Source organism: Siphateles boraxobius, unplaced genomic scaffold (genome assembly GCF_051911475.1).
Source record: "Siphateles boraxobius isolate OS27281-9 unplaced genomic scaffold, OSU_SipBor_1 66, whole genome shotgun sequence".
NCBI lineage: Eukaryota > Metazoa > Chordata > Actinopteri > Cypriniformes > Leuciscidae > Siphateles > Siphateles boraxobius.
This window is the reverse complement of record NW_027509193.1, coordinates 4,751,179-4,770,532: the sequence shown is the minus strand read 5'-3', so window position 1 is coordinate 4,770,532 and position 19,354 is coordinate 4,751,179. Positions and strand designations below refer to the sequence as shown.

Sequence of the window (19,354 nt, the reverse complement as noted above, 5' to 3'; positions counted from 1 at the left end):
CACCTATAGTTTGCAAATAAGTTTTTCGTTTACTGCAAGATATTTCACAGTAGCCTAGCACATTTTTAGTTTATGAAAGTAGCTACAATTTGAAGTATATCAGTAAACTACTAGTTTTGTAGTTTTATACTGCAAGTATACTTGTAAGTTTTCTTTAAGTGAATAACATCGTGGTTTTCTATTTATATATTATTTTTGCTCTTTGAGGATACTAGGCTAATATTGTCCTATTTAGGCATAAATATTTATAGGCAACTTGAAATAAGTGTAGCCTACTCTAAGTAGATTTGAAGTAAATTCATAAGTACACTACCAGTGGACTACACAATAATTCACATACTCAGAATTAGGAACATTCTAATAAATCAATATAAAACTATGTGGGGAAAAAGTATTTGAAGTAATATTGACAGCTAGCGGTTGAAAGGGGTACTGCGGTCCACATTTTAAATATTGGATGGTTGTTTCTCCCACCCCTTCTCCTCAGACTCGACGCTCACGCTGGGTTGCCAGTTTGAGAAGTTAAGCAACAGGAACGAGCGCAATGGAGAATGGAGGAGAGACACTGTAAGTTGATGAGTTGATTTATCCGTTTTTTAATAGGCCTCTACTCTGGACATAGAGCTTTTTAGAAGGAAGCCTAGGATTTTTAGGTCTTGTAGAGGCTATGCGATCTCTGACGGCTTCCATTGCTACAATACGCTGTGTTTTCCGCCAACTGGCAACCAAGAGTGTCGAAACACTATTGGGTAAATTGGCAGTGGACGGAGTCTACAGACCAAAACAAAAACAGACATCCGACACGGAAAGCACATTTTAAACTAACGGCAGTAGCATATTGTTTTACAGAGAAACGAGTATGTGAGCGCTTTAGTACAGTAAAATAATAATTTTACATACAAATGAGTAAACACAACTACAAGCATTCTTAGAATACTTAAATTTAAGTATGCGTCGAGTAGCCTACAAGTATAGGTAAATACTTCTGTAACGTTACAAGTCAAGTATACTTTAAGTAGGCTATATTTCTGAGAAGTAGGCCTAGGCTACAACAAATTTATTAGACATAGACCTCCGTGTAAGGTTTGTGTCACAGCTGCCCTAACCCAGGCCAGCTGACAGTCTTGCCTGGGCCCTGGACAAGATAATCAAGACAACAGACCCGTTTGTCCTCCCCTGTCGGCGGGCCTGCCCTAACCTAAGCGTTATTGGTGACTACCAAAATCATTTTCATATGTTTCTGTATGGCTAATCCACCAGTAAGCTGTAGTTGGCCACGTCAAAGTCCGGACTTGAATTCTATTGAACAAATTTGGGATTAAGTGGATTCAAAGATAGATCGCACAAAAGTTTCATCAAAAGCAAGTCTTTGGGAACAACTTGAAATGATTTGGAAGTCAATAACAGAGACAGTGGAAAAGTACATAAAAACAATGCTAGCAAGAATGCAAGCTGTTATCAAGGCCAAAGGACGCCATACAAACAGGTATACATTTTTTGTTTTTTTTTATGTGTGAATAAAGGCTATTTAGTTGTTTCAGTTTGTTATTTGCCTAATTAATGACAATAAAATTGTTAGCCTAGTTTTAAACAAGTTTTTGACAGATTCCTAAAATATTTTTGTTTTCTCTTTATTATGAGAGGTGGTCTAATAAATTTGTTAAGCACTGTATATAAATAATATTTCTTTATATACATCTATAGGATAGACTTAAAGTTTGCTTTCTTATTTTTAGTCTAAAAGAAGTATACTAATACTGTAGCACACTTGAATAAACTTTTTTGTTGTTGTAAGGGTTGATATAGTAGGTTCATGCTACACATGGCCTTATTATGTTGTATGATTTGTGTAAAAAGGTGTTAAAGTAAAAAGGTAGTAAAATAATGAATCCAGTTTTTATTTATCCCATTAGATCACATTAGCATCCAGTTGTAATCTTTTTACAAATTTTGCCTGTTTATATATAGGCTATACTATATATATATATATTTATGTATATATATCATATGGATATTAGCTTTTGTACAAGGAAAACACAGTACATACAGTACTTATACTACAGAAATAGTATATCGTGCTGTATTAGCATGCTATACCAAACATAGCTAGAACTCAGTCTCACAATCCTTAAAAAAAAGAGCAATTTTGCGAAGGTATCAAATAGTAATACATAGGCCTATACTAGAGAATGGCATTCCAAGGTATGTCAAAAAATATCAGGGTACTACCATGTTTCCACACCATGTTATGAACCACTAAAGAGCTTGCAGCATGACAGACGCTGCGTTAGACTAAACACTGAAATGAGGTGTCATGATAACATGTTGTTCTGAAAATGTATATGTTCTAAATCAGCTTTGAAATGTGGAAACAGACCAAGAGTGGTGTACAATTTTTCTCATTTCATGTCTAGACAAGTACGCAGTAGAACTGCAAAGCAAAATGATGTGGTCAAACGTAATCTGAGCTCTTGTTTGATTCCATGTGTGCTCGGTCAGCACACCATGATCATTCAAGCAGCAGTTAAAGTAGGCAAACAAATATAGGCTGTCTGCACACATAGCTAAACTTATCTGAGAGAGACATCATTTCATTTCATCTGAGCATGTGTACATTTCCTTGCAAATTGATTTCAGAGCTTTCTCAATGAATATACTTCCTAAAAATTACTTTTCTTTGCATTTTAATATTTGTGATTTTCACATTCCACTGAATTCAACTCAAAATCAAAGGTTTAAAAACATTACACGTTGTCGAATTTTTCAACTAAAAACTTTTTATGCTTTTTGGTCGTTCATTTAGACGTCAACAGCGTTTTTGGGACCTGAAAACGCAAACTTTTCAAATCTGGTTTTAAAGTGCAAGTTTTTGAAAACGATACTCTTATCGTCTCAGTGTTAACATGTGAATTTGTGAAAGCGGTGATGTCATAATCATGTAACACACTTTACCATAGATATCATGTCTATGCACTTTACAGGCGCGTAGTGTTTTTTTACATAGTGATGTCGCCAACTACTGGCCTGGCATGAATAATACAGCGTTTTTAGTTGTTTTCACAGATCCGTGTGAACGGGGATCATTTCGACAGCGTTGTCGTCTACGCGGAAAAAGCAAAGGAAGAAATTTCTCGTTTTTAGTACATCGTCGTTGTGTAAACATACCCCTTTTCTCATTGAAATAAACTCTTTCATGATTTGAATTTATATTCTGTGATTTAAAAATAAAAAAGAATATAAATCAAACTAAATATAATCTGCTGTCCTGTACCATAATACATATAGAAATAAAAATAGTGTTATTAGAATGAGAAATAAAACTGAAATAAAAATAAAATAACATTTAAAAAACTTTATTTAATTTCAGCTAAATTTCTAATTTTAACTAATAAAAATCAATAAAAAATACTAAAAATGACAAAAACAAAAAATTATGGAGGAAAAATAAAAACCCTCAATGATCTCAATGATACTAAAATAACACTGTTCTGTACATTCCCGTACATTCCTCAAAGCCCAAGAACAGGTGATGGAAACTATAACTATAACTGCCCTTGTAAATATACCGGATAACTCAAGACACTTTGCCTCTCAGTATGTTTGTCTGATCTGCTTACGGCTGACAGACACAAATAAGTTGTGTACGGCAGTGACTTGCCCAAACCCAAAGTGTGAACCACTAGGGACTAGAGAAGTGGCTTATTTATTGAAGCCAAGTCCAATCTCTGATGTATCCATGGACAAACTCAAATAGATTCATTGCATGACACTGCTTGCAATGCAAATGTATTAATATCCCCAGCTGTAGAGATGCACGCTTGCCTAACCCTGAGTAGGCGCTGTGTAGGTACGAGCCACGTCCTACCGAACTGGCCTGAGTCCCACAAGGTCACGGGGCTTCCTGCTGTCAAATTTAGCTTCATGAAAAGCCATGGATTATGTCTTGGGAGTCTCATATTTCGTCTTCAGATGAGTGGTTGTGATGGCCACCCCTCAGGTGTTAAGAGGTGGGACATATTTCAATCACACTGCACTCGTTCTCTGTCGCTCCTCTCTGTCTGCACTGCAGTCGTTCAAAAGAGAGGAACTTGAGTTGGGTTTTGGATTTGTTATGAAGAACGTGAGGACTTATGAGTGATATGTGGGATGTGACAGACCTTTGAACTACGGACTAAACACAGGATTCAGCGTGCAGAAAGTTTGAGGAGGTCATGGATACGTTAGCTTTAGAGGCAAAAGGAGCAAAGAGTGATGGCGCAGCAGCTCCTGCTCCCTCTAAACCCAGGCCAAAACCTCCGAAAAAAGCGAGACGAATTGTTTACTTTGAGGTGGAGATACTTCATGTCAAAACCCGGGAAAAACTACTGCTCCTGGATAAGGTATGTGCTTTTTAGTGTTTTGGGGTTTTTCAAGCTTAAATACCATACAAATGACCGACAGTTACTTGCAAACAGTGTCAGGACTGTCGTGTCGTTGTTGCATTTATTTAAAAATAGTATTGTGCTTAGATTGCGACTCTCAGGCTGAACATAATACAGTCAGAGAAGTAAAGAAATCATCTGCAATCATCAGCTGTTATTAATGACAGATCACTACAGCCAACAGTAATTAGAGCACAACTTATGCTCATGCTGTAACTTTGTAGTAATAAGGTAGTCACTATCGGTCAGATTTTGCATTAGTCATGTTGCTTTTGGAATATGATCATGTCCTCCGAGCTTCCAGGGATTCCTGTGTGAGATCCATTGCTTAGACATGCATGTCGAGAATAGAGTAAACCTGATTTATGACGGCGTGAGGAGGAAAATTGCAGTAGTTAAGAATATATATATATATATATATATATATATATATATATATATATATATATATATATGCTTTATAAGTGAAAAACTGAATGTTGCTGTTATTATGTCCTAGATGTTTAGCAGCATGTCTATCTTTCTGCAGGTTGAGCCAACAGCTACTATTTTGGACATTAAGTCTCTGTTCCACAAATCAAGTAAGTTGTGATAAAGGAGCTATGAAAACGCAAAGCCTTTCTTTAAATAGCTTTCTACTGATAAGTTGATGACATTGAAATAGAGGTTTAGCAAAGTCTTACATGTCAGGCTTCAATTTCCACAGATCCACAATGGTATCCTGCCAGACAGTCTTTATGCCTGGACCCAAGTGAGTACATCTGCTTTATAACGGTTCTTTAAAATGTATTTGGACACTTTAAATTAGGCCTACTTTAAAAAATCCGACAAAATGTGTGAATTAGCCCTACAACTGAAATTAGAAACAAATTATCGTTTCATTATATAACAATATCGAAACAAGTGGCATGCATCGTAACATTTATTATTTTATTTTAAAACATTTCACAAAAAATGTTTAATAGTTTTCAAATTTCAGTAGTGTTCAAAATGAATATTGAAAAGTAGTGTTCATAATGAAAATAAAAAAAAGTGTAATAAAGTGCAGTGTAAATACATCTGATAAACATCTTAAAATGCAGACATCAAATAGACGTCTCTAAGATATTTGTGTGCTATCAGGGCATAGGATCATGTTCATAATTAATGGGATGAACTACATCAGTGTGAAGAGGAGAACTGACTACATATAGGTCACTTTTACACGGCAACAGAATACAGTTGTCAGTCCTGTATTTGAGTCCTTAATACGGTTACGTTTACACACAGTTAACTTATTTACAGGAGTGAAAGCCCCATTCTATAATCGAACTCACAACCATAAAAGTTCAGGATTCACAACCGCATTATCAGAAAACCATGTTCCATGTGAATTGGACTGGACTGGACAACTAGCTGTCCGTCAGTTGTGTGTGCTACACGCTACTCATGCTCCGGCCTCCACCCAGATATAAACACTGCTGTCGGTTCATAGAGATCTGATTGATGAACTCGCGGCTCGATTGGACACTTGTCATATCAAAATCGATAAAACTTTTTTAGTTTAATGGACGTTGCCTTCTTTGATTTAGTTTTATGGACTTTGCCATCTTTGATATTACTTTGGTCACGGTTACTGGTAAGAGAATACAGGTTTGACTCCCATTGCACGTTCACACAGGCAGTATTCGAGATGCTACTGTAAGTTGCTGTGTGAACGGGACATTTCGAGACTCACACCTGTAAGTAAGTGCAGTTGTCAATTAGTGTTGGGCGATATGCTCCATTTTCATATCGTCCTATCGTCAGCCTGTGAGATCGTCGATAAACGATATCGTGCTGGGGGGGATCTCACTATATTCATATGTTAAAATATAAGTTAATTGTTGGTCTCTTAAATAAAGCAATGCGCTTATTGTTTCAGAAGGAAAACCTTTAAGAGATGAGGATATCCTGCAGGAGCTCCCCGTGGGAACCACTGCAACCTTCTACTTTAAAGACCTGGGATCCCAGATGACCTGGGGAACTGTGAGTGATCTGACTAACACACAAACAACAACTGAAGTACAATCACATACAGCAGTGTTTCTCATTCTCAACCTGTTTGGACTCCAAGAAAATATTCAAAGGCCCCATAAAATATTTAGGTATTTCTGCTGTAATGACAATGTTGCTGTCAGGTTAAGATAGGCAGACGAAGATGAAGGAGCAGGGAGAGGTACATCTTAATATCAGCTGTTTAACTTTATTATTAAACAAAACAAATATAATCCAAAACAGGAATCACAGGAGTACAAAAACATAACAGCTTTGGCTTCAACTTACAGACAATACAGGACAATCGACAGAACTAAACTCAAGGCTTACACAAGGTAATGACAAACTCAACAAGAAACAGGTGTGCAACATAATTGGTAAGCAGGGCAACAAATGAAGTCTGAGACTCTTGGGAACAAAGGATACAGGAACAGAAAACAGGAAAACAAGGTGGACTAAAAGTCTATAAAACAGAACAAACCTGACATAACTCCCACCTCCTGTAAGGCTCCCCTTGGCACCGTAAACAGAAACTACACTGTAGTGGTGGGAGGAGGGAGAAAAACAGAAAAAGGTTGTTAGAAGGGAGCAGGAGGAAGAGTCCAAGGGTGGACGATGGAGGGAGAAGCCAGGGAGCTTCCAAGTCAAGTCATAAGGACAAATGCTCAAAACGCAACAGATGGAATAAGAGCCTCAGCAGTGAATTTGATTTGATTTGATTTATTGGTTTATTTAAAAGGGGACAGTGCAATTTCATAAAACGCATGAACAAACATGGTTAAAAAAGCCAGAATTAGCCAAAAGGCTATTTTTCATCTGTAGTCCCCTGGCCAAGATGTAAAAAAAAGCATTACAATACAAACAAGAAAATATATATTTACAAGTCTATGGCAAATTTACTACAATATAACTACAATATAAATAACACTATAAGATAACTTAGGATACACTGTACCTGTTGCAATAATAAGACACACAAAAACACATTTTCAAAAAGGCTGTAGTATATGAAATATATAATACAACTCAATAGGCTCGGCTTCAAGCTCCACCATTATCCTCTGTCACTCTGGTTCCACCACGGTCTTCTGAGACCGTCCGGCGGAACCAAGGGGACTGCCGACATAGATGGAGACTAGGGCGGAGCCGAAGAGCAAAGACAAAGGGGGACACCGCTGGTCTGGAAGGCCAAGGCGGAGCCGATGGCTTGTGGGTCCAAGGCAGAGATGGGGACTCAGAAGACCGTGGTGGAACCAGAGCGACAGAGGATAATGGTGGAGCTTGAGGAAAGCCAAAGCCTGGTGAAGCCAAAAGGGTCAAAGGCTGAGGCGCAGCTGGAGGCCTAGAAGCCCGTGGTGAAACCAGGTGACGTCTCTCCGGAGGGAAAAGGTAGCCCGCCGGAGCTAGTGGGATGACAGTCTACAGTGGAGATGAGGAGGGGTGGAGCCAATGGGTCAACAGGCTGATGTGTAGTTTTGTGCTCGGAGGCCTGAGTTGGAGCCAGGGTATCCTTACACCAAGGCGGGGCTGGAGAAAGGAAGCCCAAGGTGGAGCCGAGGAGCATGGCATAGCTACCAAAGGCAGAGCCGAGGAGCTGAAGGAAGCAAGCAGAGACGAAGGTTAGGAGCTGGAGGGAGGTGGCAGAATAAGAGGGAGAGGGAGGCTGGGTGGAACCAGCGGCAACGAAGGAGACAAGAGACTGGGTGGAACCAGCGGAGACCGGACACAGCAAACACTCATCTGTGGCAGGAAACACTCCACTCAATGGCGTCAAATCTCCACTAAAATTCCCACAGGGACAGACAATGCTGCCGGTTTTTGCACCAGGTCAGACTCTGCGACTGGCTTGGGCTCAGACAGAACTTAACTCAGTTCTGATCTTACACAAGATAAGGACAAATAATGAAACAGACGTGCAACATAATCGGTAAGCATGGCAACAGACAAAGAGAAGGAACGTGGAAAAACAAAGGAAACAGGAACAGAACAAAGGAAAACAAGATGATACAAACTATTCCATAAAACAGAAGATATCCTGAAAGCTCATTTTTAAACTGTTTTGTAAAAAAAATAATAGGATTGACATTATTAACCCTGTAAATCCTGGCATATGAAATAATAGTTCGAAAAATTACATTTTTAAATGGAACAGTTTAATAAACCTTTAGTCAAAATATTGCAAAAAAAAAATATATATGTTATATAATCATATAATATGTTATAGCTATAGGAGAATATGGAGCTCATACTCAAGGTGGAAAATGATTTAATTTGAATCAAAAGTTGAGCCAAAATAGAAAATAAAAATTTTGTCAACACAAAAGTTCTTCTTAGTAACAAAATTGTTCATCGTGTGAGGAACTGAATTTACAATCTTCAAGCAGCTTAAACATTCTGCTTAATAACTTATTTTGTGTACGACAGAAAGTCATAGAGGCTTTAAAACATGAGAATGAGTAAATGACAGCAGAAGAGGAACATTAATAATGTGCCTTCACAGCTGCGCAATTAGCATTTTACAATGGCTTTGAACGTGGCTCATCCAATCAGAATTTAGATTCAGCATTATGATCTTTTTCTAATCTCTCACTGGCATGTTAGAAGGTGAAAGGTTTGTTTGTATCTGTCCAGCTCATGTAAAAGCCAGCTCAGTGGTTGTGTAAGGTATGTGCACAGTCCCCTGGTTCAGTTTTCTCTCACCTCCCCAGTAATCAATCCTGTTTCTTAGAACATGTAATCTCTCTGGCACCGTTTCCCTGCAGGTGTTGATCCCGTTCGCCTCCCGTTCACCTTCTGCACGTGCAGCCTACCCCTGTCCTGACTCATACGGGGCAGGATGATGTCAGCACATGGGAGGCATAGGCTACACTGTAAAAAGTCGATACAGTGAAAAACTGTAATAGATCTAATTTCACATTAGATGTAATTTTACTGTAAAACACTGTTAAATGTACAGTTTTTGGGAGTGAAAAAGAACAACTTATTATAATTTACAGTAAAACATAAATTGACATTCTCAGAATTCTCTGTGATGGCTCTCATATGGTTTTTCATTGATATAACTGTTTATTCTTAGTTTTATTCTTATCTTGTATTTAATTTTACCAAGTACATGTTCCTGGATCAACATCTTTGTTGATCCTGGAACAACATTCCAATTAATCAATCAGATTTAAGGGACAAGTCTACAGTTTATGTCAAGTTTAGGCGTACAAACAGGGTTTAGGTGCTTCAACATCAGTGTTATTCATCTATAATTTCCTTCTGATTTCAGGGATAACTTATGGGTAGGGTTAGGTTTATGAGCAGAGATATGGTCAGGATTACATTTTCAGACAGGAATGTTGTTCCATCCAGGATCAACAAAATATGTTGACCCAGGAACGCCTCTAACTCTGCAAAATCAGGACGTGCAGAAGAGCCAGCCGCAAATTCCATAAGGACTGGTTGATATAAAGATGTTCTTGGCAGGTACATGAACCGACGCTGACGGCCCGGAGCTTACACATCTCCGAAATCTTTAAAGCAAATTTTCAAATAGGTGCTTTGTTTATATATAAATCACATATTTAGGGTCTAAACCAGGGTTTCTGCAGGTTTTATGAAGGTCCATTTAAGACCTTTTTAAGACCAGTTAAAGAAAATTTAAGGAATTAAATTAAAGGGAACATAATACGTCAACATAAACAACTCTAAATATAAATGTCTAGGAAGCACTCAATGAGTTGTATTAGCAACACTTCAAAGTTTGAAAATACAATTTCCAACAGATCTCCATTACTTTATAATTAATTATACACAAAAATAGCTTAAAGATTGAATAGCTCTGCTCCCAAACACTAGAATATGGAAATAACTTTTACTTCTGATCACACGGCAAAAAAAAGTGTTCTTTTTCAGATGTTTTCCAGTGAAAATATCTAAAAGATTCTTAAATCAATATACATCTACTTGAGAAGCAAAATGACAAGATAAGAAATCTTGTGAGTCTTTCTATGATTAAAACACGAACAAATATCTGGCAATGGATTCAGAAAAATCAACTTAATTCAAATGAAAAAGTAATTGTCATACCCATTGACAGATACTTTTTCTTGTTTCATGCATTAATTCACTTAATTTTGTGAAATTTCTCAGAAAACAAGACTTCATTTTTATACATTTTGTATAAATATAAGAAAACAAAAATCCTGAGGAAGATATTCCTTTTATTTTTTGCAGCACATGCAATTTAATTTAGGGCCCAATTAAATCTGTTTAATTTATTTTTTGTTTTCTAGTTTTATTCCGTTTTCATGGTTAAATTAAATTGCATCCAAAAATGTATTAAACGTTTAATACAAGATCATTTTTTAGAGCTGTTTTATTTTTTCTCAAATTCCATTTTATTTCAATTCTGATTTTTCCGTTTTTGGGTGAACTATTTAAACACATGAGGGTGAGTTAATGATGACTCATTTTTGGGTGAACTATCTCTTTGAAGTGTACAGACGCAGGGCTTGACATTAAGCTTTGTCATGAGCTTGTCCTTTCGGACAAGTAACTCTGTCATTCACTTTATTCAATTTATTCTGAAGCAATATTCTCATCAGTGTTCTATCATCTTTGACATTTTTAAATCTGCATTTTTGTGTTATTTACCCTATAATTTAGGCTACCCTATATTTTTTTCTAATCATATTTAATGATAATGTATGCATTAAACAATGTTATGATATTGTTTTTTAAAAAAAATTGAAAATACAAATTAGAAATGTTGGGAAAAAATTATAAAACATGAACCCAAACCGCCAGTAGCCTAGGTGACGGCAATTGGCCGCCTTAATGATTGAGCCATTCATTCAAATGATTCGTTCAGTAATGAAACGCGTTGACTGTGAGATGCGCGATGGTTCTGCTGTGATCTTTGTTTGGAACTATTTTCAATGCTGAAATATAACAAAAACAGTCAATATTGCGTGAATTTTGCATCTAAAATGTAACTACTTTGAACTGTCGTATGAAATCAGTAGCCTATGTATGAAAACTGTCGATTTTCAATTGTAATGGTTTTCAGGAAGACAATACTCCTGTGATGTTACAGACTCCTGTGATCATATGCTATACATTTAAAAACTCAACATTTAGATTTTTTTACCGCAGTAAGTAAACTGAGTTTCTTTGTTAGGGCCCTAATTTAATGCCATGATATTGAATTCAAGACTTGCTGCTCCAATTTAAGACATTTTTAAAGCCTTAACTCTTTTTCGGCCTTCAGGGTCTTTTTGCAAATAACTTTTGCTAAAAAAAAACAAAAAAAAAACGTTCTCTTTGTCCAAATGGTATGAAACTTTCTACGGCCCTCAACAATTTCTGGATCTGACAAAAAATAAAAAAATAAAAATTGGAATGATATCTGTTTTTATGTTAGTGTGAAAAAAAAGAGTCACACTCATGGTAAATGGACAAAATTCATCATCAAAATCAGAAACAACAGAACACACATAGACAGAAATAAAGTGGCACACTTCCAACAATGTAAAAAGCATGCAGAATGCAAAATTGTCATGCTCACCACACGCGCACAAAAAATCAAGCCTGCTCCAACCGTGTCTGCAGAAGTCATGCCATCTACCATGCCTGCAGTGCACTGACTCATAAACACCTGCAGTGCACTGACTCATAAACAACACTGTATGAGATGAGACCAGCAATTATTGTTCCCAGTTTGATTTTTTTCCCCATTTACTGTTTTTTAAACTAAATTTTAATTTGTTACTGCTTTATTTGCTCATTTGCTGTTCAGTTCATTGCATTTTGATGTTCACGTCGTGTATTTTTACTCAATATGAGTAAAACCGTTCATTTCTGTTCATTTGAATTTTTGTAACCCAGTTTTCACCATCCAGTCAGTGGACAAGAACAAATCCTCCTGATCTACATTTTTCCTTCTGAATATCGTTTAATTAAAATGGGCGTTCACTGTTTTATGTTGACTTTATCATTGTGTGTTTTGCAGGTGTTCCTAATCGAGTGCATTGGACCACTTGTCATATACCTGCTGTTTTATTTTCGACTCCCCTTAATCTACACTCCCAAGTATGAGTTCACCGCCAGTAAGCATTTGGTTGTGCAGTAAGTATCGTGAAGCCCATTGCCCTCAGATGTGATTTTACTGCTGGATTCAGGCCATGGACAGTGGGGACAGTATCTTCTAACAGCTGACCTACTGGTCAACCATACTGAACCACAAGTGTATTTTGGGAATTAGGTTAAGCAATTTGATTGATGTCTCTCTGGAATAAACTTTTATTTGATAACCTGACATTAAACCCAGTTTCTGTCTGTTCTCCACAGTATAGCCTGTATGTGTCACTCCTTCCACTATGGGAAGCGAATCTTGGAGACGTTGTTCGTCCACCGCTTCTCCCATGGCACCATGCCGATGCGCAACATTTTCAAAGTGAGGATGCATCACAGTTGTGTGTGTGTGTGTGTGTTTCAGTGTTATTTATGTTTACATACACTATCATTCAGTGGTTTGGGGTCATGTTTTTGAAAGAAGTCTTTTATGTTTATCAAGGCTGCATTTATTTGATCAAAAATAAAAATAAAAGTTATTTTGAGAAATATTACAATTTAAAATAAGTGTTAACTATTATTTTATTTATTTTATTTTAGTGTCATTTGATGGTAAAGCTACATTTTTAGCATCATTACTTTTGTGTCTTTAGTGTCACATGATCCTTCAGAAATCATTATAATATGATGGTTTGCTGCTCAAGAAACATTATTTATTATTATTATCGGTGTTGGAAATAGTTGTGCTGCTTCATATTTTATGTGGAAACTGATACTTTGTTCAGGATACTTTGTTGAATAAACAGCTCAAAACACATCATTTATTTGAAACAGAAATCTTTTAACAATGTGAAAGTCTTCGCTGTTACTTTTGATCAAATTTAATGCATTTTTACAGAATAAAAGTTTTGAATGGTAGTGTATGTTTTGATTCAAGTGAAACATATTTGAATATATTTCTACAGACTGTTTCCTTGTTTAATTCCAAAAAGAATGATGCATGTATTGTTTTTACAAGCTCGGTTTAAAGGCCGCATAAAATCAAAACGACTTGAAATTTGAGTTCATCTATTTGCCAGTGTACTCCAAAATGTGACAGATAAACTTTAAAAAGACACACACAGACCTTCACTTCCAGGAAAACAAACCAAGAATATTGATGACTCATTCTGCACTTGTGGCAAAATCAAATGCAATCATGGCGATTAACCCTCAACTTCCTGTTTAATTATAAAATGCACCAGCACAGGAAAGAAAAATGCACTCAACAAACAGTTTTCTGGGGTCTAGGTATTCTATGTCAGGGTGTTACATAAACAACAAAATTATAGTTTTAGGGGACGCTTGCATGACAGCGACAACAGCGTTTTGAGGGGGCTGAAAAAGCAAACTTGTGAAAACAGGTTTCAGAGTGCAGGTTTTTGAAACCGATACCGTTATCATCTCCATGTAAACTACAAAAACACAAATTTGTGAAAATGGTGGTGTCAGTCGCATGTGTTCAGTCTATCGGCGCATAGTGTTTCGTTACAAAATGACATCGCCAACTACTGGCCTGGCATGAATAATACAACGCTTTTAGTCATTGAATGGGGATCGTTTTGACAATGTTGTTACCCGTCTTTAGTTACCCATCAACGCAGTTCCTGCAGGGCCCTGGTCCTTCAGAGTTTAGCTTCAACCCTAAATAAACGCACCTGATCCAGCGGATCAAGTCTTTCAGGCTTATTTGAAAACTTCAGTACAGGTATCTCAGACAGCACCATAGTGTCGGCCCAGATCCGGCCCACATCTGGTACACGTGGATTCTATGTACAAGTGGATTCGACAGTATGTTGCTGTCTGGGATGTGTGATGGAGCAGGGTTGTAAGTAAAATCTGCAGGACTGTGGCCCTCCTGGAGCGGAGCAAAATAAAAAAAAGAATGCCAGTAATTTAAATGAATATCAATAAAACTTTTTTTTTTTTTAAACAGGGAGTCTGTAAATCACATTGCAGTTGTTTCTTCAACAGAACGGCTCCTATTACTGGTGCTCTGCTGCATGGATGGCTTATTACATCAATCACCCTCTCTACACGCCACCATGTATGTAATACATCACTCAACTCTGCTGTTTGTCATTCAGATTATTACTGTACTCTGAACTGCTGTCTTTAAAGTCAGTCTGTTTACATGCAGATTATGGGGAGAGGCAGGTGAAGGCAGCGCTGGGGATCTTTCTAGTAAGCACTTTGCACTGCCTCCTTCTGCAATATCTGTCTTATCAGCGTTCTTCAGTTTCTGATTTGTGCTTTTTGCAGTTCTGTCAACTGGGCAGCTTGTCGATTCACATGGCTCTGCGTAATCTCAAACTATCTGGTAAAAGCTACAGAATAAATCCCAAATCCCAAATCAGCCACCATGGTTTTGTTAATATATTGCATTCAATTGTATTTTTTTTTTTCTATAAAGGCACGAAGGTTAAGAAGATTCCTTATCCAACCAAGAATCCCTTTACATGGATATTTGCACTTGTTTCATGCCCAAACTACACTTATGAGGTGAGACCCATGAGTGACTGCAGTGTGAGTGATTCCATGTATTACCGAGCGCCGGCAGTGATGATCTGTTTTTGTAGATCAAGCTGTAATTTAAGCATCTCCCGGGTTCCCTCGACAAAAAACCAATAGGATTTTTCCATTTGCTTTTGAAAATGAGTTTATGATCCGTACACGTTTCAGTCATCACGATAATATTCACAAATGAACACAACTTTTATGAATTTTGAAGCCTAAATGCAGTCGCCAGAAGTAAATAGCGAAACGTAGGCTAGAGTGCATTAGTCCCCGCCCACTTTTTCAGCTGCGTTTTTTCCCCCATTTTTTAATACAAAATTATTTGTTAAAGCATTATAAGCCTCGAACCAAGACAATCAGCTACGAGGTGAATAACAACACTACAAACTTTGATTTAAAGCAAAAACGTATTTGAAAATAAGACAAAAATACAAATGTTTAAGACTGTGTACTTAACGGGTTCCCATGAAGCATTGCAAATGGCATAATTAAATTGAAAATGATTGGGAAGTATAATCAACATTTGTAAATTAGTTGTTTTATATGTATAAAAACAATAAAATTTTATTTTATTGCTAAATATGCATATATATTAGAATATTTAAGTACTTTGAAAGCGTAGGGCAGTGTTGCCAAGTCTCCCGTTTTCGTGCAGAGTCGGCCTACTTTTACACGCATGCCACGGGTTGATTTTTTTAAGTTTGCGGGTTGAATTGTAGCTCTGTATAAAATGGCAATGCTGTTGAGGAGTAATTAGCTGGTGAAGAGGATTTATTTATTGAAGACTTAACGAAAGTTATCATGAGCATTCTAATGTTTGAAGCGGATGTCATAACAAATGTCAGTAGACTGCTAAGATTTTAAAACAGGCGATTCATTCATAAATCCGTAAGATCTTACCTTCATTAAAGGGATAGTTCACCCAACAATGAAAATTCTGTCAGTATTTACTCACCCTCATGTTGTTCCAACCCCGTAAGACCTTCTTTGGAACACAAATCAAGATATTTTTGATGAAATCTGAGAGCTGTAAAGACATCGTTAAAATAGTCCAGGTGACTACAGTGGCTCAACCTTAAGTTTATCAAGCATCGAGAATACTTTTTGTGCGCAAAAAATAAAAAAATAAAAATAACAACTTCATTCATTTATTCATTTTCTTCTTTGTGAGCCTCTGACGTGAGTTCACGAGAGTGCCAGGACGCATGCGCGGGAACTGAGTAGATGACGCAGATGGGTCTCGATGTAGTGGTTAAAATGGTTCTAAAGTGTGCATTTCCTGGATGCCCGAATCGTTAGAAACCAACGAGAAAAGCTAAAAGTGCCTTACCGATGCTGCAAAATGAATGGCTTACCTTTCACATTTTCCCATCAAATGATCGTGAGCGTCATCTTCTCAGTTCTCGCATATGCGTCGTGGCGCTCTCGTGAACTCGCGTCAGAGGCCCACTGTGAAGAAAATGAATAGTTGAATAAAGTTGTTATTTTGGGGGGGTTTTGCGCACAAAAAGTATTTCTCGTCGCTTGATAAACTTAAGATTGAGCCACTGTAGTCACTTGGACTATTTTAACGATGTCTTTACAAACTTTTCTGGGCCGGCAGAATGAATTACCTAGCAGCCTATGGACGAGTGAGACAGCTCTCAGATTTCATCAAAAATATCTTAATTCGTGTTCCGAAGATGAACGAAGGTCTTACGGGGTTGGAACAACATGAGGGTTGTACATAACATAACTTCGATAGTACACAACAAGCGCAGCACTGAAAAAGGGGCGGGAAAAACGTCAAAAATCACCACAGACCTTATTTCATGCATTTAACCAAAAACCCAATTCAAAAAACCCATTAATTTCAGGTCGATTCATCCGGAAGTGCTAAAATACTCTTTAAAAACAAATAAATAAATAAATAACTCTTAAATAAAATAACTCCTTTTAGCTTTTGTCCCGACAAAAATACATCATCCCTGCCACACTATAGACCACCTTGACAAGAACGTGTCCTGCCGTGTGAACAACCCATTACAAATAATGAAATGTTGACCTCTACTGGTCACACAGAGTTCATAACAGTCCCTGAAGCTGTGGTTACTGTACTCCTGTAGCTGGGCTCCTGGATTGGATTCACACTGATGACCCAGTGTGTGCCCGTGTTGTTCTTCACTGTGGTGGGATTCATACAGATGACAATTTGGGCCAAAGGAAAGCATCGCAGCTACCTGAAGGAGTTCAAAGAGTATCCCACACTGCGCTCCCCAATCCTACCTTTCATCCTATAGCAGGAAAACACACCACGGAAAATATCAAGAATATTTTTGTTTTTTACAAATATAAATCAGTATTTTGCTAGTTTATACATATACAGCAAGTCTTAATATATATTATTGTATGAAATAAATGCAGTAAATTATGAGACACTGTAATGTTGTATTTATATCAAGTAAAGTTGCTCTATTTTAATAATCATAAATTAAAAAAAATATTTTATTGTTCTTATACATGATTGCAGAAAATTGTGCAAATGTATAGGAACGCAAACAATTAGCAGACAAAGTACTACAACCTAGAAATCCAAAGAGACTGTTTTTGTCTGTGGTGAGAAGCCATGATGTGAATTAAAGACAGTTCTGTGCTTTATTCTTGAGGCAAATATAAGACTCGATTCATTCTTCAGAAATGACTTGATTCACTTGCATGTAGCAGATATATATCACCTCACTTGACTGATGTATTTCCAAGCAATGCATCTGACGTGGCAACAATTTTAGGCTATTGCTTTTTTTTTTGACTGTGTGAATTTATGGGAAACCTTTATCAGATCGGCTTACATTACCTGGGTGAATCTGATGAACATGTCAGGGGTATATTTCAAAGAAACGCATATTTTGCTTTAAAAGTGAAGCCTCTTTGTTAAGACCATTTAGGTTCTTTAGGGGGTGCTTAACTGTTATTAAAATAATGGCAATAATCCAAAACATCTTAATCATCTCACTCATTTTTTAAAGCAAATTATATACTACCGTTCAAAAGTTTGTGGTAAGTTTTTGGTGGTCAGTAAGCCTCTTATATTCACCAAGGCTGTAGTTATTTGATAAAAAATACAGTAAAAACTGTAATATTGTGAAATATTATTGCAATTTAAAACAACTGTTTTCTATTTTAAAACATTTTAAAATGTAATTTATTCTTGTGATCAAAGCTGAATTTTCAGCATCATTATTCCAGTCTTCAGTGTCACATGATCCTTCAGAAATCATTCTAATATGATGATTTGATGCTCAATAGAAACATTTCTGATTGAAATGTGTAGAAAACAGTTAATCTGCGCAATATTTTTGTTAATGCATTTTTTTTAGGATTCTTTGATTAATATAAGGTTCTAAAGAACAATTTTTTTTACAACATAATGTCTTTTCTTTTTACTTTTTAACAATTTAATGCATCATTGTTGAATAAAAGTGTTAATTTTTTTTTTTTTTTTTTTTTAAGAATCTTACTGACCCCAATTTGAACAGTAGTGTAATTTCTTACTTTTTTATTTTGACTTTAGGCTGAATTGTGACCTGGACTTGTTTATGAGAGATTCGGCCACCTGAATCACAATCAACTATGCTTTCTCACCAGCTATTTTATCCAATATAAACGCTTCTCTCACAGTAAATTAATTTGCTGTGCAGGGCTGGAATCAAAGCATCCATCCAAAGATGGAAATTTAACTTGTGTGCAAAATTGGAATGTCGCATAAAACATTCACAAATAAAGCAGTGTTTCCATCCCTTGTGTTCAAGAGCAAAATTGTCACTTCCTGGGAAATTGGCATAAAATATCTGTAATAAAAATGAAAGTTGCTGCAATCGGGTGAAGAAACGGAGGCTCTTTTTTCCTCTATCATAAATGACTTGCGCCTCAGACCACGCAGACGAAACCCAATAAACACGTCATGTTATCTTGCATTCACACGCCTGATTTTTGGCAACGCAATCATGTGAGACGCTTCAGGGAGGGAACTAAACCATGACAGACTTTGACTCAGGCATTTCAGAACGATCAAACTAACATTTCAGATGCTGTGATGCGGATTGGTCTGCTAGTTAGTTCAGTTATCCAATCACATCCTCGGTTGAGGCAAAACCACATGAATTTGTTGTAAATCGAGTGATTTAGGTTTTTATGCCATGTCGCAATTCCCGTAATTACGAGATTACAACTTGTAAAAAGCGATCACGTCATCGTAGAACTCGTAATTACAACTTGTAACCTGACAATAGGTGCGTTCGATTCTGAACTTTAAAAAGCCTTCA

General features: G+C 36.9%; 1 protein-coding gene across 2 annotated transcripts; it reads left to right on the top strand.

Moving 5' to 3' along the window:
* The first annotated feature begins 507 nt into the window (after window positions 1-507).
* On the top strand, window positions 508-17,703 carry tecra (trans-2,3-enoyl-CoA reductase a). 2 transcript variants are annotated; one of them, XM_077211787.1, is made up of 12 exons: window positions 508-567; window positions 4,182-4,379; window positions 4,951-5,002; window positions 5,128-5,172; window positions 6,325-6,428; window positions 12,436-12,551; window positions 12,774-12,879; window positions 14,511-14,583; window positions 14,677-14,720; window positions 14,799-14,856; window positions 14,950-15,038; window positions 17,159-17,703. In XM_077211787.1, the coding sequence occupies exons 2-12, from the start codon at window positions 4,212-4,214 to the stop codon at window positions 17,330-17,332; spliced, it is 1,029 nt and encodes a 342-aa protein (XP_077067902.1). In that variant the 5' UTR covers window positions 508-567; window positions 4,182-4,211; the 3' UTR covers window positions 17,333-17,703. The 2 variants fall into 2 exon arrangements, with proteins under 2 accessions (XP_077067902.1, XP_077067901.1); XM_077211786.1 differs by lacking the exon at window positions 508-567 and having other exon boundaries at window positions 4,077-4,379; window positions 6,328-6,428.
* The last annotated feature ends 1,651 nt before the right edge of the window (window positions 17,704-19,354 follow it).